This window comes from Trachypithecus francoisi, unplaced genomic scaffold, assembly GCF_009764315.1.
Source record: "Trachypithecus francoisi isolate TF-2019V2 unplaced genomic scaffold, Tfra_2.0 Lachesis_group11, whole genome shotgun sequence".
Taxonomy (NCBI): Eukaryota; Metazoa; Chordata; class Mammalia; order Primates; family Cercopithecidae; genus Trachypithecus; species Trachypithecus francoisi.
In genome coordinates, this window is record NW_022681456.1 from 58,252,490 (window position 1) to 58,279,785 (window position 27,296).

Below are 27,296 nucleotides of genomic sequence, written 5' to 3' on the forward strand. Positions count from 1 at the left end.
GTCTGAGTTCCGCGGAACTCATTTTGAGTGTAGGCGTTTCAGCCGGTAGGATTTCAGAACAGGTTCATTTCCGGCGTCACCGGAAGCAGCTTGAAAATGGCGTCTCCCTCGTTAGAGCGGCGAGAAAAAGTGGCTGGAAAAAGTGAATTTCGTAACCAGAAGCCAAAGCCGGAGAACCAAGGTGATGTTATGTGGGAACCGAAGGCTGGGGTTTGTGGACGTTGAGTTGCGATGTTTTTTTTTCTCGTTGCTTGTGGACTTATAAAACCACCTGGAGCCTGTGCTGTGTATTTGAGTACCAGAATAATCGCTGAAAAGATTGTTGGCCGGGCCCACAGGAACGACTGGCCGATATGATGCCACCCACGTGTTCCTAATTCATTCCTTTTGCTAAAGGGTCCCCAAAGCGAAGCCGTTGCGGAATACGTCTTCTGTAAAAGGATGAGTATTAAGAAAATGCCGAGGGCGCCTCGGAACCTTGTAGCCTACAGGGGACTGAAAGTCATTGAGGGAATGAGGAATAGGGTGAGGTGGGAGCAGGTAGTTCTGATATACACGAGTGGACCCTGATAATGGGGTGAGATATGGGGAAAGGAGCTATCTGACATGTCCTTAGCTCTAGTTTGTCCGTAAAGACATTTTGAAAGATTTATCAATTCTTGTTTGTCAGATTGCTAAAATACTAGACGACACAGCCCTTACTCTTTAGGTTGTGCTACCTTTTAATTGTTAACTCCTGCGTTGTAGTCTGGTTTTACCCGTTTTCTTCAGTATGAATGACAGAGAAGTCAGAAATAGCCTGGGGATCTGTTCAACCAGGCTCATAGGAAGTGTTAAAAACACTGAACTCTCAATTTAGATGCATTGGGAAAGTATTCAAGGTTTCTTTGTTGTTGCTCATTAAATGTTTAGTAACGTACATAGCAGAGGATACAACTTATATATAGTTTAATAAAACCATGCAAGAAACTAGCATTGAGACTGTTGAGTAAAATAGAGCATTACCATACCCCTCAAACCCTTACGTGCACTTCTCAGATCGTATTCTCTTTTCCTGTATCAGAAGTAACCACTCTGAATTGTGTTGCATTCTCTTCCTCTTCTTGTAGTCACGAAGTGGCTTAATTTTGGCTCTTTTTAAATTTTATATACATGAAAGTGGACCGTATGCATTTTTCTGTGTCTTAGATTTAGCTTTGTTTTTCAAACAGGGTGATACTTGTAGGTGTAGTTTTAGTCTTTTCACTGTTATGTGGTGTTTCCTTGTATGAAAATACCCCAATTTTTTTTTTTTCATTTTACAATTGGTGGACATTTGGATTGTTCCTATTGCTTGCAATTATAAACAGTACTGCTAAAACATCTTTGTACATGTCTTCTGGTTAACATGTTCAAGGGTTTCTTTAGGATGTGAACATAGAATTGGAATCACTGAAGTGTAGGGTGTGTGTAAGTAATGCTAACCTTTTTCCAAAGTGCTAATGTCAGTTTTGTTCCCTCTAGCAGTGGACGAAAGTTCTCATTGCCTTACATGCATCTGAATACATGGTGTTATCTGAATTTTGAATTTCTGTCATTTTGGTAGGTGTGAAATGGGATCTGGTTGCAGTTTTAATTTCCATTTTCTGGTCATCATATGAGGTTGCGTATCTTTTCACATGTTTTGGGGCTTCCTTAATTGTGAAAATCCTGTGTATTTCTTTTGTCAGTTTTTTTTCTGAGGTTGTAGTGGGGACTTTAAAAAAATTGATCCATAGCCTTTGAAGTGTTTAAATTGGATAGGAACTTGCTCAGGTAAGCATCGTAAGTAACCAGTTGCAGTGACTCATGCCTACAATCCCAGCACTTTGGCAAGCTGAGGAGGGAGGATTGCTTGAGCCCAGGAGACGAGCCTGGGCAACATGGCAAAACCCTTTCCCTACCAAAAAAAAAAAAAAAAATACAAAAATTAATCAGCCTCACAAGTAGTACCAGCTACTTGTGAGGCTGAGGCAAGAGAATAGATCGCTTGAGTCCAGGAGGTCCAGGCTGCAGTGAGCTGGGATGGAGCCACTGCACTCCAGCCTGGGTGACAGAGCGAGGCCCTGTCTTAAAAAAAAAAAAAATGTATATAATATATAAGTAATCACTTTTGTGGAATTTGTGTTCTTTAAAGAACATTGGCGAGTGCTTTATATGAAGACTAGCCAGTTGTCTGTGATTTGAACCAGAAATAGAAATAGAAAAGTGGATGTGAGTATAAGCAGAAAGTTTACCTGTCTGAGGTTGATAACATAGGGTAATGCCCTGCTTTTCAAATTTTACTGTGCTTAAGAGTCTCCTGTTGAGCATGGTAAAATACAGACTTCTGTCCCTCCTTGAAGAGATTCTGATTCAGTAGGTCTGGAGTGGGGCCCAATAATTGCATTTCTGACAGACTTAACAGTTTATGCTGATACTGCAAGTCTATGGAGCATACCTTTTAGTGTAACTGAATTAGAGTATAGCTGTTGAATTTAAGGAGTTCTTAAAATTCAGTACCAAGTTTTTAAAATACATGATTCAGAAGATAATTTATGGCCCTTAGGCATTTTCTTGTAGTGAAAGGAGTCCCAGGCAGAGTCAGCTTTGTGTTCCCTTAGGCAAGTCTCTTAGCCTTTTTAGACCATCTTCTGTAAAATGAGAATAATAAGACACATTCTACCTTTTATAGTTATGAAAGGCATGTGGAAATAAGGCACTCAAAACGCTTAGGAAAATCTATAATTACCAGAGATTATTAACTGAAAGATAAACTAGAATCCTCTTTCAGAAGTTGTATACAAACACACACACCCAGGTTCCATACACTCCAGGAAAGTCAGAATGGTTAATTGTATTTAAAATACTAAACAAAATGGCATTGAGATCTTCAGTTTTATGATAGTGTAATGCAGTACACGTTTCTGGAGTGCCCACTGTCTGGCATATGCCAGCTGGCATGAAGAGGGATTCTGCTCTTAAGGAACTTTGTCTTATGAGGCAACTGAAGTGTGTACAGATAATTTTAATACAGTGAATTGAAAATGACAGAGGAATGTTCTTCGACTCTTGAATCATATAAAAAGCGGGGAAAAGGAAATGCAAGGAGTACTGGAAAGCTTGTGAATATGTGCATAGGATGTTCATAAAGTGTCCAAAAGACAGTTAAAATGTGATGTATAAATTTTTTCCTTTCTGTAGATGAATCAGAGCTCCTTACTGTTCCCGATGGTTGGAAGGAACCAGGTTTTTCCAAAGAGGACAATCCCAGAGGACTTTTGGAGGAGAGCAGTTTCGCAACTTTGTTCCCAAAGTACAGAGAAGCTTACCTGAAAGAGTGTTGGCCATTGGTGCAGAAAGCCTTGAATGAACATGTATGTGTATCTTATAATAATACATTTATTTGAGACTTTGCTCTTGCTTATGCCTTTAAGTGTATATGCTGATTTTTTTAATGGTGCTAACATAGCTGGTTCCTTTGGTTCCTTTGGTATTTTAAACTATTTAGGTACATTTTCTTCTTACCTAATGTTCATTTGTTTTTAATTTTATGAGTAATAAATTACTTTGAAAAATTTGCATACCTTTAATATTTTAGGAGCTTCACAACTGTCTGAAATTCACCTGTGAAGTCCCAGTTTCAGAATGCCTGCTCCAGGCCATGATAGTTGTCATGTATCTGTCCCAGTCTGAGCTGAGTCGTGTTTCTAATTGGATTACTTTTCATCTTAAACGGAAGATGTGGATGTGTCCAGCTTTTCCATGTTTATTGCTGATGCTATGCGCCTAGATAACTGCATTTTTTTTTTTTCCAAACTGGGTATTGAAACCCATTAGTGTATTGAGAAGTCAATTTAATGGCTGTAAGGAGCCTTTAGAAAATGACATATCACATGGTAAAAGTATGTTTTTTTCATATTGGCTTAGTAGTGTGTGTGTGTGTACATTTATTAGGTTGTGATATAAAATGTGTTTCTCACTGTGGGACTGCTCTGGAGTTGGTTGTGCCATTGTGGGTGAAGGTGGCTCAGCAAGCTGCAGGTTGTGTTTTATAGCTGCTTCTGGGATTGAGCTCTTTTTTTTTTGTAAACTCATAGAGACCCAACCATATATTGAATTGTTCATCACTTAACTATGTTGAAATATTCTTGAGATTATGCTCACAAGTGAGAAAATAGCATTTTAATTTGCTTTGTTGAAATCTGTTTTTTCCTGTTGAAAGTTAATGCTTAAGTTTTCTAATCATTGCTTTTTTCTGAAACTGTGTTAATTTGCTTTTACTTAGTATTTAGTCCCCTAATTAGCTAGAAAAAAAGTTTGAAAGGGAAAGTCAGTTCTTACCCAATGGAGCAGATGGTAGACTGGAGCTGGGTCCAGAATAGGGAAGCTGTACAGCTTTACATTTTTATCTTAGTGAGATTTTAAGTATGACCCCATTTGTTTGATTTATAATTTTAAAATTAGAGGCAATCTATATTCCAGTAGGTACAAAGTATTCTAAAACCAAGTGTAAATGGTTTCAATTGCTCCAGTTTCTTATAGTCTGTAAAACGTGAAAGTAATTGAGTATTCATTATTTATACTTAACTACCTAGCTTCTTCAGGGAAGTAATTGATAGGAATTGAGAGGTGACAGAAATTAATAGGTTGGTTAGGATAGGCTTTATATTTATTTAAAAATAAACTCATTTTTAGACAACTGCTTGTTTGCTCTTTCCTTTTGTAGCATGTTAATGCAACCCTGGACCTGATCGAAGGCAGCATGACTGTTTGTACTACAAAGAAGACTTTTGATCCATATATCATCATTAGGGCAAGAGATCTGATAAAACTGTTAGCAAGGAGTGTTTCATTTGAACAGGTAAATCTAAAATTACAGAGACTTTGTTTGCATCAGTGTTAACCTGTAATAGCGCATCTTTTTCTCCTTCCACCATCAAGTTTTCGTATTTGTGCTTAGATAACAATAGCATGGGCTTGGGAAATAAATGTAATTGTAAAAAATGTTGATAATGTCTTTTTTTTTTTTTTTTTGCAAAAGGCAGTACGAATTCTTCAGGATGATGTCGCATGTGACATCATTAAAATAGGTTCTTTAGTAAGGAATAAAGAGAGATTTGTAAAACGAAGACAACGGCTTATTGGTCCCAAAGGATCTACATTGAAGGTATTTATTTTATTTAGTGGAAAACTTGAGTCTCTCCCTTAATAATTTTGCAGAGTAATGAATTTTAACCTGATCTCTTGATACAGGCATTGGAACTCTTAACTAATTGTTACATTATGGTTCAGGGAAACACAGTTTCAGCCATAGGACCTTTTGGTGGCTTAAAAGAGGTGAGAACTATGTATTATGTTCAATTCATTTTTAGCAGAGAACAAATAATTTGGTTATAATATAGTTTATTGGATAATGCTTTATAATTTTATTTTTTGAGAATGTGCTTTGATTTCCCATTAGTAAATACTTTTTATGTCATATAATTCAAGGGAATCATCATTTCTGGACCCTAACATGTTTTGGCCAACTTTGGCAACTATGGAGACATCCATTTCTGAATTAGAAGGTCCACACACTGTTACTCCTCCCACTATAACATTTAAATGAGCATTGAAGATCTTCAGTCTGTAGCACATATGAAAAACATGGAATAGTCACATATGCCCAAATGACGGGAAAATTGAGCAAAAATCCAGTTATTTGCAGTAGTGTATACAGCCAGTAGAGGTCACACTCTGAAAACTTTTCTTCAAGATATATTTTCTTTTGTTTGAATTTTAGTATAATGTTTAATAACTTTTCATGAACATTTTAACTTTTTAAATGTGAGAAAATCTGTGGAGCAAATGCTATTTCTGTTAACTCCTTTTGGTACTATTACTGTCTGGATCTGGCTTGTGAGGTTGTGCTTCCTTTCCAGGGCCTTTAATAGTAATCCTATTGGCCCTTTTTGTCATAAATTATCTGCTCTTTTCTCATGGAGCAATAATTAAGTATATTGAATACTTTAGTTTTATAAAGTCTTTAAAATATTTAATTCTTACAATAGAGTCTTGAGGTATATGATTTTATCTTTATATTACAAATGAGAAAGCTGGAACAGGAAAGTGACCTTCCTGTATGCGGTGGCAGTCCTCGTATTCCAGCCCTCTTCTTCCTAAATCACGTTGCTATACAGTGTTGTATTCGTTCTCTGTGCTACATTTTAGCAGTAATCGAGCAACTGTATTGTATTCAAGGGAGGTTTGACTGCCTCTATGAAAGGTCTAGATTAATTATTTAATTAAATTATTTAATTTGATACCCATTGCCTGATTAGATATTTTGCAGTATTTATCCTCTTCTCCATAGCTCATTAAAATCCTTGTGACTAATTCATTTTTCTTTGCAAATTTCAGGTTAGAAAAGTAGTCCTAGATACTATGAAGAATATTCATCCAATTTATAACATTAAAGTGAGTGGTAATTATATGTAACTGTACCAGTGATTATCATACTTCTTTTAGCTACAGAATCCTTTCTTGAAATTAAATGTTTTATGAAATTCTAATGCACAAACAGATAAAGCAGAGCTATTTTGGGTAAATTAGGGGTAGAATTCAGCCTACTTAACTCTACCCCAGTTTTGTAGGTACTTCTTGGAAGCTCTCTATGGAGCACAGTGCGAATACTACTGAAGGGGATAGTGTGTAATGTGTTATATAGTTCTAATCAATGAAAATAAGCTTCACAGAATTTGTTGTAGATCATATCAATGCAGTTTTCTTAGATTATGCACCCATATATTTAAAGATATGATCTTTCAGAATTCTGCCTTTTTCTATTAAAATCTGGAATATCTCATGTTGCATTAAAACCTCTTTTTGAATTTAACACTCAAATTGTAGCCCCTTTGAGAGAGATCCATTATATCCCAGTGTGCACAAAGTTTGATTATTCTTGGAAATGTAACCATGATATATAGAACTATAGAACTGTTTTATGATGGGTTTGTTGAGCAATCTACTTAAATTTGATGAACTTAAGTTATGAAGTCACTGTTAGATTAGGGGGAAAGTGATTTTGAGTTACATTGGGATATTGCAGATAAAAACAAAGCTATATGTCTGATCCCTGGTTTGTATCCTCTGATGTTCCAAGGTCTAAAATTTAAATGGAATAGGGAAATGTGAAAGTATTGGTTTTCTGTAATCACGAGAAAGTTTACTTTTGTCTTTTTCTATGATGTTTCAGTTGCTACTGAAAACTTCCTGCTTGCAGGGAATATCAGCTAATTAAGAACCCTCCCTGCTTTTATAAGTTGAATTATAAATGTTTTAATGAAATAATAGTTGAAAAGTCAGTTTTATTTTCATCTCATTTTAAGAATTCTGCATTTTGTAATTAAATTTCTAATGGTTTTCTAATAATTATACATGTTTGTGATAACTTATCTTTTTCCTTATGTGATTGGTTTAATTTCACCAAAGAAACTAGGAACTGTTTTATTATTTATAGAAGCAATATTTATGTCTGAGTTTGATAAATGTGTGACTTTGGAAAGTAAAAATTTTTACTTTGTTGCATGACTAAAGAGCTTAATGATTAAGAGAGAGCTGGCAAAAGATTCTGAATTACGATCACAAAGTTGGGAGAGATTTTTGCCGCAGTTCAAACATAAAAATGTGAATAAACGCAAGGAACCAAAGAAAAAAACTGTTAAGAAAGAATATACGCCATTCCCACCACCACAGCCAGAAAGTCAGGTTAGTACTAGATGTTGAACTTTATATGAAGGGAAATCTATTTTAGTGTATTTGGTCGGAAACTTTATTGAAGGTTATTTCAGGTGGGATATGTATATATATATATTGCGTGTGTGTGTGCAGAGCTATAAGAAACTGAGGGTAAATATAAATAGGTATATTTTGAGTTGTGTGCATGGGGGTGTGCAGTGGGGCCTTCAAATTGATTATAAACTGCATTCAGGCGGTTTGTGTCCCTGTAGCCACTGTAAATGTTCCATGGATAAAAGTTCAACAATTTAGTCTGCAGTACTCTTTTCTCTGCTTTGGCAACATTCTTGTGACTGTATGCTCTGTGATTGTTCTAGTTCTGAAATCTTAAATTGTAACGCCCACCAGTTTTCTAAGTTATGATTCCTTTCCATTTTGTCAGCTGTCTTCTGCTTCATTTCCTTTCCCACCATGACCAGTTGCCATTTTGTTCTTGCACATCATTGTTTTGATTCATGCCCCATTTTACTTCTGTCACACCTTCTCAGCAAAACTCTAAAACTTGGATCAGTCTAAAAACTTGACTTCTTCTCTATAACGTGGCTACCAACTTAGGTTAGAGAAAGTTTTATCTTAGGCCGGGCGCGGTGGCTCAAGCCTGTAATCCCAGCACTTGGGGAGGCCGAGACGGGCAGATCACGAGGTCAGGAGATCGAGACCATCCTGGCTAACAGGGTGAAACCCCGTCTCTACTAAAAATACAAAAAAACTAGCCGGGCGAGGTGGCGGGCTCCTGTAGTCCCAGCTACTCGGGAGGCTGAGGCAGGAGAATGGCATAAACCCGGGAGGCAGAGCTTGCAGTGAGCTGAGATCCGGCCACTGCACTCCAGCCTGGGCGACAGAGCAAGACTTTGTCTCAAAAAAAAAAAAAAAAAAGTTTTATCTTTGGATTAAATTCATTCAAAATTCATGTTTCCTCTTAATTCTCTCAGTGCCCTTCCACGTTTAGCATATGACTTTGCATTTTATTGAAATATTTGAGACCACCAGATAAGAACCCCTTTCTGTTTTCTCTTCTCTCACGTCTGTTTTCTTCTGCCTGCATCAGCCTTTTCTATGTGTCCTTTGAATTCCATCTTCACCTATCTCCTGGGGGTTCTTGCTTCATTATTCCCTTCCTTGGCTATATCCTAAAGCCTTCCCTTTCTACTTCTACTCAGCATGTGAACTCACTGATTTCTATGTCTCTTTTTTCCACAACCATGTTTGGAGTCTTTCAGGGAAGATTTGATGATTGATGGGAAAAACGATCATAGTGAAAAAACAGTGGAAGTGTTGGATCATGGAGGAAGCTGATGGTAGTTGCAGGGAAAGGGGAGTGAGGCAGTCATTAAACCATATGCTTCCGTAACAGCTGCCTTACTTCTTATGACCCTTTCTTGGAGTTAATTGACTTATCTTTCTTCCTTAGCTGTGTAAGCTTCTTGAAACAGTGATGTTTCTATTGACTTGTTCTTACTTATTCATTATGTGACTGGGCAAGTTATTTATCCCATCTGTACTTAAGTTTCCCTATACCTAAAATGGGAGTAATGATAATACCTGTCTTAAAGAATCATTATGGCCGGGCGCGGTGGCTCAAGCCTGTAATCCCAGCACTTTGGGAGGCCAAGGCGGGCAGATCACGAGGTCAGGAGATCGAGACCATCCTGGCTAACACGGTGAAACCCCGTCTCTACTAAAAAATACAAAAAACTAGCCGGGCGAGGTGGCGGGTGCCTGTAGTCCCAGCTACTCGGGAGGCTGAGGCAGGAGAATGGCGTAAACCCGGGAGGCGGAGCTTGCAGTGAGCTGAGATCCGGCCACTGCACTCCAGCCTGGGCGACAGAGCGAGGCTCCGTGTCAAAAAAAAAAAAAAAAAAAAAAAGAATCGTTAATGAGGATTAAATGAATAATTGTAAAGAGCTTAGAACAGTGCCTTAGATATAATAATGCTGTATAAGTGGGAGACAGGTCGGTTATACACATTTTACATGTTGGCTGTATATTGAATGAATAAGCTGTTGCTTTTGCTAATTAGTCACCAGTTCCTGATCGTTCTGGCTTTTATTCTGCATGCCACTACGTGTATTCCAGGCTCTCATCTATTCCTCATTCCTCTCCATTAAAATTGTGCTTTGGTCTTTTCAGTCTTCTCATGAAACCCACAGTCATTTCTAAATCTCATCCCTCCTACTTTGTCTGCCATTGAAGCTTCTTCAAATTTTCCCAAAACTCTCTCTCCAGTTTCTTCTCACACTTTTCTGAATCAATGACCTTCCACACTGTATCCCTGAACTCCTCTGGGTTATATTCCATGGAGGTGCTTTCCTGCCTCCACACTTTTGTGTATGTATTCCCCTGAGCTTAGACTCTGCTTCCTTTATGTCACTACCATTTTTATTAATAAATCAGTTTGACCCCATTGTGTTTACCCTAAGGATATTGTGACTTGCTTAGGACATGACTTCTCCTCTACATTATTTCTGATGTAATTGTAAATACTGTTTTTAACAGATTGATAAAGAATTGGCTAGTGGTGAATACTTCTTGAAGGCGAATCAGAAGAAGCGGCAGAAACTGGAAGCAATAAAGGTACTTTATGTCTAGCTCACAATATTAATAGCAAAGTTCATAGATACTTGAATTATTTAACTATAAATACATTTAACTAACGTATTTTTTATTTACTAATGTAGGCTAAACAAGCAGAAGCCATCAGTAAGAAACAAGAGGAAAGAAACAAAGCATTTATTCCACCTAAAGAAAAACCAATTGTGAAACCTAAGGAAGGTAATGCTTTCTGTGATGTAAAAGTCTTTATGAATTATGAAAAGTAAACCCATAGTGAATTTGTCGGAATCTCTTTAAGAAATTATCGTATGTTTTCATCAGTTCTCTTAGCATTTCATTAATTACTGATCCTAAGGACTTTAGAGGCAGCTAATGCCTATTTCAGTGCGAACTGGATTGACAGTCCTCTCCTGACCTCTGGTCTGTGCTTAGGAAAGACTCTTTGTTGGGAAAGATACAAACCCAGGGCAGCCAGTGCATCTTCTGTAGAAATGCAAGCAAGACGATCCCTGAGCTCTGCTCTCATGCCTCTCAAAGAGGAATTATCAGAAGTTGTACTTTTTCTTCTCTTTCTGTGATTGTGGCTTCGAGTTTGGCTTCTATATTGGTAACATGGATTTCTCATCACTTTGGACTAAAGGACACTGACAGGTCTTATTCAGGAGCTATTAGTGTGAAAGTGATTGTGGTTTTTAAATGGCAGAAACCGCAATCACTTTCCCACTAACCTAGGATTTAAAAGACACTAAGAGAAAACATTCTCATAACATTTCTAGTCTCATTCTAATGCATCCTCTCCTCTTCTGCATTTTTCCCCCCTGTGGTAACACTTGTCCTCTTCCTAAAGTAACCCTCCAAAGTGAACAGTGACACTGAGGGGAGAGGGCCCCCCAGCAATATTGTACAGACTTGGTCAGAAACAAACAGATATAATACATTATTTAACATATTGCTTGTTAATAGTTTTAAAAATACTGTATTCTGTGGTAGATTATTGGTTATATGAAAGGTAAAACTGTCATAAGTATTATAATTTCCAGTTTGTACAACCTGTCAGTTGAGTGCTTTGAAGGTACTCAATAGCTAGTTAACCTAATGTAGTTTCTTCACACGGTGGAGGCTTTAACGCTCTGTGCTTCTCAGGTTGCTGGATAGTTTGTACATTATGATGTTTTATCTTATGATTCTTTTATGCTGTGATACTGTACTTTGAATAGTAAGAAAAAGTTGCATTCTTTTTCACTGCTTCCTTTCTCTATTTTGCTCCTACTTTTGTCATTGATTAGATAGTTGGGGGAACTGTCCTGTTAGGGGAACTTCCAAATACACCCAAATTGTCTTTATTATCAAAATGTTGTTAAATACAGCAAACTCTTGTTAAATAGAATACTAGTCAGTCATTCATTGAATTAATATTTGGAAAACTTTAAGTTTTTGTTTTGGTATTAGAGGAAGTAGATTTTGACCTGTAGCTTATGGTTAGCTGATTAAACTTACTGAGAAGGGATACATGTACATTATTTTAATGTGCAAGATGGAAAATAATGAGAACTCAAAAGTTCCAAAATATGGAAAAGAATGTAAGTAAAATAATTTAGTCTGAAGTAGGATTTAAGGAAATAGTCTTAATATAGTTGAATCCAGTAATTGGTTCAATCAATCATGCCATTTTTATGTATTAAAGTATTTTATGGTTTTATGAGTCTGAATAAATTTCTGACTCCTTTAGGCAGGTGTTTTTATATTTTATACTGTGATTTTTCAATTATAAGAGGACTCTGAAGTTACTGCTTTAAAATATATTCTTTGTTTTACTTGGTAACATCTAAAGTGTTACATGTATTGTGCTTTTAATTTGTCTAGCTTCTACTGAAACTAAAATTGATGTGGCCAGCATCAAGGAAAAGGTTAAGAAAGCAAAGAATAAGAAACTGGGAGCTCTTACAGCTGAAGAAATTGCACTGAAGATGGAGGCAGATGAAAAGAAAAAGAAGAAAAAAAAGTAACATACCCCAAACTCCTTGACTAGAACTATCTCCTTTTGTAAAGGATTTTGAGATACCAGGCATTAGTTGCCTTATTTGTGAGAAATTTTCTGAGGGTTTTGTTTTGGTGGTGGTTGTTCATAGAAGAGTGTTCTTTATAAATTATTATATTATTGTGTTTTTTGAAAACTTTGTACTAGAAAGTGGTATATTTGTCTTTGTATACATTACGACCATTGTGATTATCCATTAAATCCAGTGTCTGATGCCATTGGTTAGTCTTCAGATATAATGATGTCCTAGCATTTGATGCTCCCTTTAATGATAAATATTTAGGTTTATCCCTTTTGAAAATTTGGTTTTACTTTTAACAGTCCATGAACAGAAAATTAAGGCCTCTAAAATCAGATCCCCTAGTTACTCCTCTGTTCTGAATCTGGGGAAGTGGTAAACCAGAAGGACATCAGGTTGCAAGAGAACAGGGAAAACCAGATATTTAAAAAGTAATAATGGCTACCGGAGTTACTGAGAATCACCTTAAAAGGTGCTACTGTACCTTGCTCATTTTGCAGATTTGGAAGCTGAAACATGGGTTAAGTTACTTACTGAAAGTCCACCTGTGGCAACCTGCAAACAATGCTTATAGAAAAGTGGGAAGTAAAGATGAGTTTATCTGATAGTTAGGAAGTTTCTTCTTTTGAGTAAGAGCAACATATACTTTTTTCTGAAATGTTTTAAAATAGAATTACACCTAATTGTTATTCACTGTTATTGGTTAAAAAAAAAAGCCATATTTGAATAAGGTTGATATTTGGGTTTTTTCTTTCCTGGATTGTATTAGTCCAAAAGAACTAAATTAGGGTACTTGTGCTGTACCAAAATGGTAATTATGACAGACAGTATCAGAATTACTGAATTAACAATGAGAAAGAGAGAAGTGTATCTGTTACGTGGATATATGGGCCAGCCTGGATGCACAACAGAGTAGTAACCTGTGAAACAAACATAGAATATCCTCTTAGACATTGTTCTTCATAATGCACTGACAGAATTCACGTAGCTCTTAATGAAACAATTTAAGATTGATGTACATACGTTTGACTTGATCTCGCTGTTGGTTAACTGTAAAATTAGGGAGAAGAAAGAAAAAAAATTAAAAGGGTTCATACAGGTGAGGGTTTTATTTTAAAAAGCTAAATCTTTAATTGTAACCATTAACTAGCTTTGGTTTTGGCTTTATTGCAGTGACTTTCCAAGTTTATTCAAAATTTTTTGAACTGACTGAATTAACTTGGTATTTTTAAGTTGACTTTTTATATAAACTTTATAAACCTTTTATAGAAAGAAAACTATACCATTACTATAAATGGAAAATCACTTTACATGTAACTAGCAGGTAATAAAATTTAAAAAATAAAAAATATTAGAAATAATGTGAGAAATTTATTAAAATATATTTCTAAAAATAAGTTTCTTCCTGAGAAGAGTGATACTGTTTATGATGAGTCCATAATAAAAAGACAGTGACCTCTCTTTCATCCAGTCTAGTATGTCACTAACTCATCATTACGATGTTTGGCTATCAAGGTCATTAATTACACCGCTCCTTTCCCTGAGCTTTATTCAAATTTTGACATTCAGAGCACTGGGAATAAATAAATTCCACAACTGCCTTTAGCCTTCTGGATACTTTCTTTTATGAAATAGAAACCGTTTCCACAGCAGTTCTGCAGCAGTCGCTAATAGATGCTCATGGTAGAACCCATCAATCATCTGGTCCTCTGGGCACTTGTGAGCATCCCTGGTCTTCATACCTGTGAGTAGGCTTTGTCTGTGGTGAATTACTGTAAAGATGCTACCCTCACTTTTCTTGGCAGTTAGTCCATGAAATCAAGAGTGTGATGTTCTAGTTATTTTCTCTTATATATATATTTTAAATGTTCAGTATTCAACTATTGAAACAAATGTACATCTGTGAACTAGCTAAAATCATCTTATGTACCACTACTATGCCCAGCACATTTTTAAAACAGTCCTGATTTGGCGTCCAAGGGTATTTGTTGAACTACCAGCAGTATCTAGGAGACCATGAAGGAATTTATGCTCCAGTGCTAGCCATAATTTGTCTGAGATGGAATCTGTTAAATAAAAGCTTTTATCCTCTAACCTTTACCTTCATCAGAGCTTATAAAAGGTCAAATGGTGATCCTTAAGTTTTTTAGTCACATCTTACTTATTCAGTATTAGTGCGAAGAGTAGAATACTTTCAAGTAAGCCTAAAGTTACATGAAAACAAATTACATAAATCTAACTTTGAGAATAGGAAATTAGTGACAAGATCAATCTGTAAGAGCACTTATCTGAAATAAATGAGTAACGAGTTTCACATCTTACAAACACAAGTGAGCATGTGTTTTCTCAAGAGTCCGAGGGTTTTCGTTATTGGACTAAAACTTTAATCTTCTAAATGTTATTCCCCAAGATTAAAGATCATCTCAAGTTAGATCACCAAAGATCAAAAGCTAAAACCAGAAGTATTTTTGTCATTGTGGTGGTGGTAGTGTTACTAATTGCCTAGATTTTTAAAGGGAAACTTATTTTTTTCATTGGACTGTTTCATTGAAAAAATAGAAGCAGAAACTTGCCCAAAGTCACAGTGGTCGAACTGGAAATTGCACCGAAACTTGGTATACTGGTTCTAAAATCCAAAGTTTTAGCCCTTATGTATACTGGTTAACTTGGAAGGAAGAAATATATATATGTTTTGAAGGGCGTAATACAGCAATGTGAAAAGAAGAATTCAGTGAATATATGTTGATACCTTGATATTAGCTGCATTGTGGCTACATGTTCACTGAGTTTTCTTCACAAGAGTGATATGAGTGAAATAAAGAATGGACTGGGAGAAAAATGGCTCAGAAAACTTTGCAAAAGTACTATTGTGTGTAAAGATAAGTATTCAACATTAAATGGGAAGGAGGAGAACAAGCAGTTTAATAGGTAAAATTTTATAATTTTAGGCCTGGAAGGGACCTTAGAAACCATGTGAGCAATGGAACACTTTTTTCCAAACTAAATTTCACGCAGTGAAACTTGGCCCACTCTGTCCTTCCTCTATTCTAAGCACCCTACTCTAGCCCGGCTGCTCTGAGTTCAAGTTTGTTACAAATATGGACACAAAAGTACCACAGGATTTGCACAGCTTAATAGAAGTTTCCCCTTCACACCATGGTAAAAATAAAAACATACTGGAATGGAAGGGCTTGTATCTAGAACAAGAACCAGAAAGAAACTCTCGGCCAATTACTAATATTTCAAAATCACAAAGCAAAATTTTGCTTGGATGTTTAGTAAAACATCCTTGGAAATTTACCTGCATGCAGGTTCTACACTTCTTCATTAAATGCTATCCGGCTAATAAAAAGTGCCATGTTGCAGCTTTATTTTCATTTTTTGGAGATAGACCCTCACTGTGTCACCCAGGCTGGAGTGCAGTGGCACGATCTCTGCTCGCTGCAACCTCCATCTCCCGGGCTCAAGTGATTCTCCTGCCTCAGCCTCCTGAGTAGCTGGGATTACAGGGGCCCACCACCACACCCAGCTAGTTTTTGTATTTTTAGTAGAGGGGAGTTTTACCATGTGGCCAGGCTATGGTGGCATGGTAATCCCTGCTACTTGGGAGGCTGAGGCAGGAGGATCGCCTGAACCCATGAGATGGAGGTTGCAGTGAGCTGAGATTGCACCATTGCACTCCAGGCTGGGTGACAGAGCAAGACTCCGTCTCAAAAACAAAAAAAAAACAAAAAAAAAAAGAATTCTGTTTGGATGACCTGTTTTACTTACTTCTGATCTGGCTGAAATTAACAAATCTTAGGAATCTTAGTCTACAGTTTCTGACAGTTTTTTTTTTTTGACCAATGAGAACTAAATAAAAAGAATGTGATTTTCACATTTAAATTTATCTTAAACGTATTCCTAGAACAGTAAGCCATTGGTTTAATTGCTACTTGACGCCAGTTTCCTGAAGATAGCCATTAGGATAAAACATGGTTTCACTGTTAATTCTGTAGAAAGTTACATGTTACTGTTACATTATTCTATTGGTAGATTGTTCCTTTTACTCACCACAGAGATTGTCCAAACACTTGTCATTATTGGGGCAGGCACTGCAGGTGGCTCCTCTCTTATATGGCCAAGTTGGGTAATTGCCTCTGTAAAGTAGAAGAAGGATGTCCATTAGGAGTTTTTCAGTTTTTTAAAATTGCAGTTTACTATGAATCTTTAAATAAATCCAGAAGAATAGTAAAGTACAAAGGTTCAGAGTTGGTCATAGAAGTGAGGACAGGAAGGCAGAAATGGACAGCTGCTAATATTTGCAGAGTTCATTCTATGTACCTATGTCTATGAACCTGTTTTAATCTGTACCCCATTTAATTGTGACAGCTCTGGGAGGAAGTTATTGTTTGTTTTACAGATGAGACAAAAGATGTAAGATGCCTTTAATCACAACTTATACATTTCAGAGTCAGAGGAAACCTGGATTTCACTCCAGGGCTGTGCTCCCTCTCTTTACCTACCCTCTGGCCTATATGATTACTGCCATTCAAAAAACTGTCCATCTTAGAAAAGCTATGGTGACCCACATTCAATCTTCTCAGTTGGTCAACCCTCCATAATTTTCACTGGATAGGAGCCATTTGGCTGGTGCCCTCCAAAAAAATAATAATAAATAATGGTATGGGGGAATTTCTAAAGTGCAAATTGTTTTCACATACAAGATGTGATATGAATAATAGCTACTAATTAGTGAGCACTCACCATGTGTTTGTCTTTGTTCTAAACAACCTTGAATGAAATAATCTTCACAAAAACCCTATGAGGAAGTTACTGTTATGTATTTATCCCCATTATATAGCTAGAGGCTGAGTTACAGAGTGTAATTAATTGACCAAAGTCACAGACTAGAAAGGGAAATAATATCCAAGCATTTTATATCCCCATAAATATCCTCATAGTAGTAATGGTGAGAGGCTGCACATTTATCTCAGTGAACCTGCCAATGCACTACATTTTTTTGGAACTCTGCTTTTGGAAAAAGTTCTAAACTTTTTTGTGTAATCGTACGCTTTGGCAGTCTGGTGAAGCCTATGGGCTCTTTTTTAACATAGTTTCTTGTTAAATGCATAAAATACATAGGATTATAAAGGAAACCAATTAAATTGAAATAGTTATCAAAATATTTAAAACAAGATTTGTGATAAAGTAATATGTGCTTCTCTATTAAGATCTACCGGGGGGCTACTAATTTCAAAGTAGTGATGAACATAAACTGTATTTTGAGATTTCTGCAGCAACTGAAATATGGTATGAAAATATGATATTCACAAAGATGATACTGCTAAGTCAGATCACATTGATTGCTAATATGACGGTGGAGTGTTGTCTTCATTCATAATGAAAGGAAATGTTATTTTTAATAGAGGTTAGTGAAAATAAAAATAAAACAATGTTTTTCTAATCGAAGTTTATGGCCCTCCTTTCCCCAATACTCTACAATTACCTCCAAAGTTGAGAACTCTCACCTTAGACATACAACTTTATAACGACACCTTATTTCCAACCCCAAATATATGTTCTTATCTCATTTTGCTCCAAATTTTAAGTTGCTTCAGAAATTAAATTTGCCCTGTGCTTACTCTCCACCATGGAAAAAAGGTAATATAGTAGCAATTCTGATAGCAATTTCAAAAGATGTCCAAAATAGACAATAATTGGAATGTCTTTCATTGTTAATAAGCACAGTATTTATTAAGTGGTTTAAGCTCTAGAATGGTTTTAATAAAATCATTTATGATACTAAGTTGTGCATTCCAAACTGTAAAGGAAAAGGTAAAAAATCCTACTTAAGCTAAAACCAAGACAGTCGGTGCGGTCTATGGAAATGGTAGTATTCATCTCGGGAGAAACATGCTACTGGAAAGGCCTGCATTTGTCTAGATGGGAGTCATTAAGACTGTGGGAACTACAGTATTCAGCACAATAAAGCAACAGGATATTTCAGTGTTTTCCCTGGCAGCCTGAGAGAGAAGAGGGTTGGGGTTCTGGGACCCAGGGGAAGACAGAAGACGGATCTTTAAAGAAAAAGAGAAATATGGGTAAGGGTCCCTAAGGCAATGATGGCCTAAGCATATTGGTACTATCTTCACTATCTTGTGGTCAAAGTTATTTCCTCTTCTGTGCTATAATCCTCTCCTCCACTAGTCCACTCTGAGTAAAGAATTGTTATACACCATACCCTTGTTCATGGTGCCCAGGGGAAATGAAGAGGAGAGTGTTACAGGCAACTGGAAGATTAAGCATCCTAGCCCCCATTCTAAGGTATCCTCAGAAATACTGAGGAGGATACTGGACTTCCTAAGATTATGTGGAATGGGGGCCTACAACTTTTTTTTTGTATATAGGAAAATAATACCTCAGAGGGCAAAGGGAAATGAGGACATTCCTAACTGGTCTCTCTTTTACCTTTTCTGCTCTTCTAATCCATTTTCCATCCAGACTGATCTCCAAATTTAAAAGTCTCATCCCTCCCCTGCTTAATATACTTGAATGGCTTCTTATGTAAACTTTGCCGTGATCTAAAAGTTCCCACTAGGTCTGCACTGCCTTCCTCCCCCCGTTTCATCTGTTTAGCAGACCGAGGGCACCGGTTTCTGTGATTTAAGCTTGCCAAACTTTTCTTCACGGAAGTTTTGCTGTTCTTTTCTCCACTAGACAGCTGTTCCAGAAGTTCTTATGTCTGATTCCTTCTCATTCTTCATGGCTAAGCTTAAATATATCACAGGAAGCCCTTCCCTGATTATTTTAAATAGGGGCCTTGCCTATTGAAAGTTTCTATTACAGTACTATTTATAATTGCCCCTAATTGCCCCTAAAATGATGCAGTTATTTTATTTGTATTTTTATTATCTGTTTGCCCCATAAATATTGCTCTCATAAAGGCAGAGACTGCCTTATTCTTCTTTGGAGCTCAGTAAACAAATATTTGTTGAATAAATGAATATTTGAAGTTAGTCTTTATGGAAGCATTATAACTTTGGTTATAAGTTTTACAATTTAATATTGTTTATAACTCTGAAGATAAGTGAGTCTAAACCAGGAAAATTTACATTTGTACTTTGACATAATGAATAAAAATCATGAATACTTATAAAACATTCACCATTGCCAAGCATTATATATACTTGGTATTTTACAAAGCCTTCTCTTGTCACTTTCACAGCTACTCTAAGTGGTAGGTGCTGTTATCCTGATCTACTGGAGATTAAACAGATTCAGAGTTCATTTGTCACACAGTAAATTAACTGTATCTTAACCATTAATGTCATATGAGGCCAGGTGTGGTGGCTCATGCATATAATCCCAGCACTCTGGGAGGCTGAGGCAGGTGAATCACTTGAGCCCAGAAGTTGGAGACCAGCCTGGGCAATATGGCAAAACTCTGTCTCTGCAAAAAATTAGCTGGGCATGGTGGCGTGTACCTGTAGTCTCAGGTACTAGGAAGGCTGAGTTGGGAGGATTGCTTGAGCCTGGGAAGTTAAGGCTGCAGTGAACCATTAGCAAGCCATTGTACTCCAGCCTGGGTGACAGAGCGAGAGACCCTGGTCTCAAAAAAAAAAAAAAAAAAGTCCTATGAAAATTTACCACTAACTGAATTTGTCTAACTGGCATTGTCTAGTTTTTTCTGGGTTTTCTTTATTTTCCAACTCTGAGATATTCAGTCAAAGCTGTTATCTTCTGAATGACGCTTGGTTTGTCTCCTCCTTCATACCTACAGCAGTCAGTCAGAATATTGAGTATTTCTTCTGCACATTACTTCACGGAAATGGCTTGCTTTCAGCCAATCTCCAGGAATCAAAAAATTCAAAGGCAACAAATTAAAGATTGTTATATATACTGCAAATGGTTGAAAAAACTTTAAAATATAAACAACTTTTACAAATAAGAAAAACTAGTAGAAAAATGGTCAGCTTACATGGTTCACAGTAAGAGGAATATAAATAGACAATTATGTGAAGAAATGTATAATTACTAGTAATCACAGAGATGCAAAAGAAAACAAATGAAATGCCATTTTCATCAAATTAGAAAATACTAAAAAAGTATAATACCTAGTACTGATGATGGAATACAAATTGATAGAATGGTGGAATGTAATTTGGCAATATGTACTTAAAACAAAAATGGTCACAGTCTTCACATGCTAGTATCTTAAGGAATTATAGGGAAATAGAAGTGACTGAAGATTAAATGTACAAGGTTGTTCATATATTAAAAGAAAATATAGGCCGGGCGCGGTGGCTCAAGCCTGTAATCCCAGCACTTTGGGAGGCCGAGACGGGTGGATCACAAGGTCAGGAGATCGAGACCATCCTGGCTAATACGGTGAAACCCCGTCTCTACTAAAGAATACAAAAAACTAGCCGGGCGACGAGGCGGGCCCCTGTAGTCCCAGCTACTTGGGAGGCGGAGGCAGGAGAATGGCGTGAACCTGGGAGGCGGGGCTTGCAGTGAGCTGAGATCCGGCCACCGCACTCCAGCCTGGGCGACAGAGCCAGACTCCGTCTCAAAAAAAAAAAAAAAAGAAAGAAAGAAAATATAGTGAACAATCTAAATTATTCAACGGGACAAACTGTTGTGGTACCATCAGGAGCATGGACTCTGGAGCCAGACAGCCAGATCAAAGTCCATCAGTGATAATCACTAACTGTAGGACTTTGGTCAGGTTGCTCATCACGTGTGTGCCTTGCCGTTCTCATTTGCCAAACGGGTAGTAATAGGACCCATCTCATAAACTTTTAGTGAAGATGAATATATGTGAAGCACTTTAACAGTGCTGAGAGCATTGTAAGCATTATATAAACAATCTATCATTTTTAAGATTAAAATCACTTAAAATTTTGCTAAGGGGAAAATTTTCACAGCATAATTTTAAGTGAAAAATAGAAAATGTATATTTTCAGTATGATCAGTTTTCTAAATATGTGTATGACACAGGCGCACATATGTAAGTTTAAAGGAAGCAGGAGGAAGGTGTTTTCCCTGTTTCCCAAAGTGGGAACAAGTATCTGTTTTAAAAACAACTGTCAAGGATTGTAAACTAGTTCAACCATTATGGAAAACAGTATGGCAATTCCTCAAGGATCTAGAACTAGAAGTACCATATGACCCAGCCATCCCATTACTGGGTATATACCCGAAGGATTATAAATCATGCTGCTATAAAGACACATGCACACGTATGTTCATTGTGGCACTATTCACAATAGCAAAGACTTGGAATTAGCCCAAATGTCCATCAGTGACAGATTGGATTAAGAAAATGTGGCACATATACACTATGGAATACTATGCAGCCATAAAAAAGGATGAGTTTGTGTCCTTTTGGGACATAGATGCAGCTGGAAACCATCATTCTCAGCAAACTATCTCAAGAACAGAAAACCAAACACCGCATGTTCTCACTCACAGGTGGGAAGTGAACAATGAGGTCACTTGGACTCGGGAAGGGGAACATCACACACCGGGGCCTATTATGGGGAAGGGGGAGGGAGTGCATTGAGGGTTATACCTGATGTAAATGACGAGTTGATGGGTGCTGACGAGTTGATGGGTGCAGCACATCAACATGGCACAAGTATACATATGTAACAAACCTGCACATTATACACATGTACCCTAGAACTTAAAGTATAAAAAAAAATAAAAAAATAAAAAAGTAAATAAATAAATAAAAACAACCGTCAAAAGTAAATGAAATAGGTTATATAAGTTGAGGAATTTAATTGTTTTGAAAATTGTATAAAATTGCCAAGTTTTAATAAACCAATGAATATACATCAGTTCTTCCACTTTGTGGTATTTTATTACCATATGCAATTTATGTCCCTGACAAACATTTTAGTCTTACCACTCTTTTTTTTTTTTTTTTTTTTGAGACGGAGTCTCGCTCTGCCGCCCAGGCGGGGGTGCAGTGGCCAGATCTCAGCTCACTGCAAGCTCCGCCTCCTGGGTTTAGGCCATTCTCCTGCCTCAGCCTCCCAAGTAGCTGGGACTACAGGTGCCCGCCACGTCGCCCGGCTAGTTTTTTGTATTTTTTAGTAGATACGGGGTTTCACCGTGTTAGCCAGGATGGTCTCGATCTCCTGACCTCGTGATCCGCCCGTCTCAGCCTCCCAAAGTGCTGGGATTACAGGCTTGAGCCACCGCACCCGGCCTTAGTCTTACCACTCTGAAGAATGTGTGTGAATGTATTTAGATAGTATATATAAAGGATGCACACACTCTCTCTATCCAGGAAAAATGTACCAGAATGTTAATGAAATATGTCTCTGGGCAGAGGAATTAAGGGTTAATTTTTTCTTTATACTTTATTATCCAGATTTTCTATAATGAAGAGGAATACTGCTAAAATAATTTTTTTCTTGTTTTTTGGGGGGGTGTCTACTATAAACCGGTTGATTCAGGCACTTACCCTGGTCCGTAGTTGCATATAAAATGTGCTCCATTGAAAAGAGCATCAAAGCCAGAAACTTTAGGGCAAAATTGAACTGCGCAGCCAACTTTGTAACTATCTGCCCAAACAACCTGAAAGGAAATAAGGATTTTTAACAGAGAGAAACTATAAGATAAACATTGGGTATGAGTAGGTCTTCATAAACATGGTGAGGTATATCCACTCTAGTTACAGTGCTTAAAACCCAGGAAGGTTTAGATGCTCAGAAATCAGCTGGATAGACCTGTAGTTACTATTATTCGAGGGGAGGAAGTGTATGAAATAAACGATAAGATAATTTTTGACTGTACAATGAAGAAATAAAACAGGGTAATGCAATAGAGAGTGATTGCTGGTGAGGTGGTGCTGATTTAACTTGGTTGTTCAGGGAAGACATCTCTGAAGAGGATGCATTTAAACTGAGACTTGGATGATGAGGATGCAGCACTCAGGACACACATTCGGGAAACTTAAACAATGGAGGAAGAGCATTCCAAGTAGACGGAACACCAGGGAGAAAGGCCCTGAGATGGAATTTGCTTGGCATTATAAAATGGCACAAAGAAAGCAAGTGAAGCCAAGATCTGATGAGTTGGGGAGAGTTGTAAGCAATGAGGTCAAAGGCAGAGAAACCGATCGTGGAGATTCTTGTAAGTGCTATGTTCTTTTTCGTGTTTTAGATCACTTTGGTGGTTACGAAGTGAACAGACTGAGAAGAGCAAGGGAAACAGGAAAGAGGTAATTTTGGAAGCTGTTTCAATGGTACAAGAATGAAAAGATAGTGACTCACACATAGGTGATGCCAGTGGAGTTCCCGAGAATGAATCAGGTTCATGGATCAGCTTAGAGGTAAAGCTAAAAGGATTTGCTTTTGAGTGTAGGGTAAAAGGGGAAGAGATAAAGTTTTGGTTTGGGGCCTGAGAAACATTTACTGAGATGGAGAAAACTAGGGAAGGAGGAGGGTAGGTGGGAGCATGAGCAGGGGTTTTGTTCAGAACTTGTTGATTTTGAGATGCCTGATAGACATCAAGTGAAGATTGACTTGGTGGCTGCAGTCCAGAGGACAGGGTAAGGCTAGAGATGTAAATCTGGAAAACATGGGGCAAGATTAAATCACACAGGCAAATATAATAGATCAAGTAAAGGAGAGTCTGGGATAATGAGAGCAAACACAAAACCAGCCTGCAAAACAGACTGAAAAGGAGTGGTCAGTGATGTAGGAGGGAAACCAAGAACAGAGAGACCTGTACTGTTACCTGGGATCCAGCACTCAAAAGAGCCCCATGCTTGGTTTAGGTCAGTGCTGTCACATAGTTTAGCACCTTTAGTGGTGCTTTTCCCTTGCTTTCTGAACAAAAGATTCCACATTTTCATTTTGCAATGGGCTCCACAAATTAAATTAAATAGCCCATCTTGACCAAGAGTGTTTGGTGTCACAAAAGCCTAAAGAAGAGTATTTAAAGGTGGATACAGCCAGCAATTAAATGCACTCCTTTTTACAGCAGTACCCAATTACATTTTAAATTATTTTATACTCAAGTTTTTGAGCAATTTTGTCATAAGAACTTTGCTAAATACAGCGGACACAAAAATGAATGAGCTAGAACCAGTGGGTACATTCACAAAACTTAGAAAAAAAGCAGTCATGAAATTCATCAGGCGAGGGTTTAACCACTGTGAATAGGAAGTGAAAGATGCTAAGGACGAATGTGGCGCGGTGCCTTTCTCTGAAGAAATGAGGTGGAGCTAGAGCTGGGATGAGCCGGTCTGGAGTCTGGAGTCCTCCAGCAGAGGGCAGCATCCTGTGTGAACCTAGGGTGGGGCTGACCCATTGACAAAACTGAAAGCAAAGCCAGCGTGGCTACAGAAAACGAAGAGTTTACTTTAAAAATAAATGAAATTCGCTCCCTGTATCAGATGTTGGAACTAGAGCAATTCCATCTTGGTGGTGTGGTTTTTTTTTTTTTTTTTTTTTTTGAAACGGAGTTTCTCTCTAGTTGCCCAGGCTGGAGTGCAATGGTGCGATCTCGGCTCACCACCACCTTCGCCTCCCAGGTTCAAGCGATTCTCCTGCCTCAGGCTCCCAAGTAGCTGGGATTACAGGCATGTGCCACCATGCCTGGCTAATTTTTTTTTTTTTTTTTTAGTAGAGATGGGGTTTCACCATGTTGGTCAGGCTGATCTCAAACTCCTGACCTCAGGTGATCTGCCCGTCTTGGCCTCCTAGAATGCTGGGATTATAGGCGTGAGCCACCACGCCGGGCCCTAACAACTCTGTCTTGAATAGGGGCTGGGTAAAATGAGGCTGAGACCTACGGGCCTGCGTTCCCAGATGGTTAGGCATTCTAAGTCACAGGGGAGATAGGAGGTCAGCACAAGATACAGATCAAAGACCTTGCTGATAAAACAGATTGCAGTAAGGAAGCCAGCTAAAACCCACTAAAACCAAGATGGCGATGAGTGACCTCTGGTGTCCTCGCTGCTACACTCCCACCATGACAGTTTACAAATGCGGTGGCAACATCAGGAAGTTACCCTGTGGTCTAAAAAGGGAGGGCATGAATAATCTACTGCTTGTTTAGCATATGATCAAGAAATAACCATAAAAATGGGCAACCAGCAGCCCTCCAGGCTGCTCTGTCTATGGAGTAGCCATTTTATTCCTTTACTTTTTTAATAACTTGCCTTCACTTTACGGACTCACCCTGAATTTTCTTGCCTGAGATTCAAGAACCCTCTCTTGGGGTTTGGATCCCGACCCCTTTCCCATAACACCTGGAGGGAGAGTAGGAAGTGAGGCAAGAGGGGAGCTGAGGTTGGAGTCTCAGCTTCTCCAAGATTTAAAGGTGTGGTAGAGGTAGGGACATGACTAGGGAGATAGAGATAGTGGGCAGAGTGTGGGTGCCTTCTCCTTGGTTTGGCAACTGGAGAGGGTACCCTCCTTTGGCAAGGGAGAGTGTACTTCCCTACTCCATGATCTAAAAGGGGTGTTTCCCTAGAAACATTTCTTTATCCCCAGGAACCCCCTGTAGGAAACTCCAGCCTGAACAGGCAATGAATCAGCTTAAGGCCTCTGTCTCACTGAGAAAGCCCAGCTTTATGAGGGCTGTTAATCCTCAGGTTTGATCCTTAAACTTCTACTTTCTAATCAGTCTTATTTTATTTTTTAAATTTCTTAATTTTATTCATATATCTCAAAGTGATTTTACCTAGGGTGCTTTGTTTAAAATGATCTTGGGCCCATCTGAGACCTACTGAATGCCAGTCACTGGAGTTGCTTTTGGAGTCTGCATTTTAACAAGTTCCTGAGGTGATTCCCATGCATGCTGTGTTCAGTGTTGTCTTTATTCCTTTACTATCACCTTGACTCATTTTATATTTTTATTCTTTGGTCTTTGAGCACTTTCTTTTGTAGCATTGTTATATCAAAAGTATTCTTAATCTTTGGATCCCTTCCCCATTTTAATACTTTTTCCTCAGAAGTGTGCAAATGTTAGTTACCATTCATTTGGTGTGCTTTAGTTGGCCTCTTTTTTTTTAAAGTCAGGTTTATTAGGGTATAATATACAATAACATTTATGATTTTTAGGTGTACTTTCTATGAATTTTGACAAAAGAATACAGCTGTGTAGCCACTACCACATTCAAGATATAGAATATTTTTATTGCCCCAGAAAGTTCCCTTGAGCCCCTTTGTGGTCAACCCCAACTCCCAGACCCCAGCAATCATTAATCTGTTTCTGCAGTTTTGCCTTTTCCAGAATGTTATACGAATGGAATCAGTCTAAATACAGCTTTTTGGATCTGGCTTCTTCCACTTAGTATAAGCATTTGTTGTATTCATTTGTAGTCACTGCTTTTTATTGCTGAGTAATATTTATTACATGGATGTAGCACAGTTTATCTATCTTTCCAAGTCAGTCTCTTTTTAAAAGCTTCATGGGCACTCTGGTTTTTGGTTAAACTTGTGGGCTTTGGAGCCACAAGGCTTGAGTTCATATTCAAGCTTTGCCACTTACAGTGTGACCTTGGTCTTAGGTTCCTTATCTATTAAATGAGGATAATAATAATACCAACTCCATAGGCCTATTTTGAAGTTTTAAATGAGCTTCTGGAACATAGCAAGCACTCAGCAAATGTTTTTGTGTCATTCCCTTACCACTAAGTTTCTTATGCTTAAAAATTCTTGCGGCTGGGCGCGGTGGCTCAAGCCTATAATCCCAGCACTTTGGGAGGCTGAGACGGGCGGATCACGAGGTCAGGAGATCGAGACCATCTTGGCTAACATGGTGAAACTCCGTCTCTACTAAAAAATACAAAAAACTAGCCGGGCGAGGTGGCGGGCGCCTGTGGTCCCAGCTACTCAGGAGGCTGAGGCGGGAGAATGGCGAGAACCCGAGAGGTGGAGCTTGCAGTGAGCTGAGATCCGG

The 27,296-nt window shown here is 37.9% G+C and overlaps 2 protein-coding genes across 3 annotated transcripts in view; one reads left to right on the forward strand and one right to left on the reverse strand.

Moving 5' to 3' along the window:
* KRR1 (KRR1 small subunit processome component homolog) lies at nt 1-15,145 on the forward strand. Of its 2 annotated transcripts, XM_033221232.1 has the most exons (10): nt 5-181; nt 3,202-3,374; nt 4,727-4,861; nt 5,042-5,167; nt 5,254-5,337; nt 6,400-6,456; nt 7,576-7,746; nt 10,273-10,350; nt 10,455-10,548; nt 12,193-15,145. In XM_033221232.1, exons 1-10 carry the CDS (start codon nt 97-99, stop codon nt 12,333-12,335), a joined length of 1,146 nt encoding a protein of 381 aa, XP_033077123.1. In that variant the 5' UTR covers nt 5-96; the 3' UTR covers nt 12,336-15,145. The 2 variants fall into 2 exon arrangements, with proteins under 2 accessions (XP_033077124.1, XP_033077123.1); XM_033221233.1 differs by lacking the exon at nt 5,254-5,337 and having other exon boundaries at nt 1-181; nt 12,193-13,091.
* The window catches only part of GLIPR1 (GLI pathogenesis related 1), a 21,973-nt gene continuing 5,094 nt past the window's right edge, over nt 10,418-27,296 (reverse strand). The window contains exons 3-6 of the mRNA XM_033221234.1: nt 22,846-22,958; nt 16,440-16,525; nt 13,410-13,436; nt 10,418-13,306 (exon numbers count right to left, since the gene is read on the reverse strand). Coding sequence (XP_033077125.1) covers nt 13,152-13,306; nt 13,410-13,436; nt 16,440-16,525; nt 22,846-22,958 — 381 coding nt within the window. The 3' untranslated portion in view covers nt 10,418-13,151. The remainder of the gene's footprint in view (nt 13,307-13,409; nt 13,437-16,439; nt 16,526-22,845; nt 22,959-27,296) is intronic.

Bases quoted from the DNA above. Each gene is read 5' to 3' on its own strand.
- KRR1 (XM_033221232.1), top strand. From the start codon at position 97: ATGGCGTCTCCCTCGTTAGAGCGGCGAGAAAAAGTGGCTGGAAAAAGT. The intron at 182-3,201 runs GTGATGTTATGT...TCCTTTCTGTAG, and splicing joins GCCAAAGCCGGAGAACCAAG to ATGAATCAGAGCTCCTTACT. The intron at 5,338-6,399 runs GTGAGAACTATG...TGCAAATTTCAG, and splicing joins CTTTTGGTGGCTTAAAAGAG to GTTAGAAAAGTAGTCCTAGA.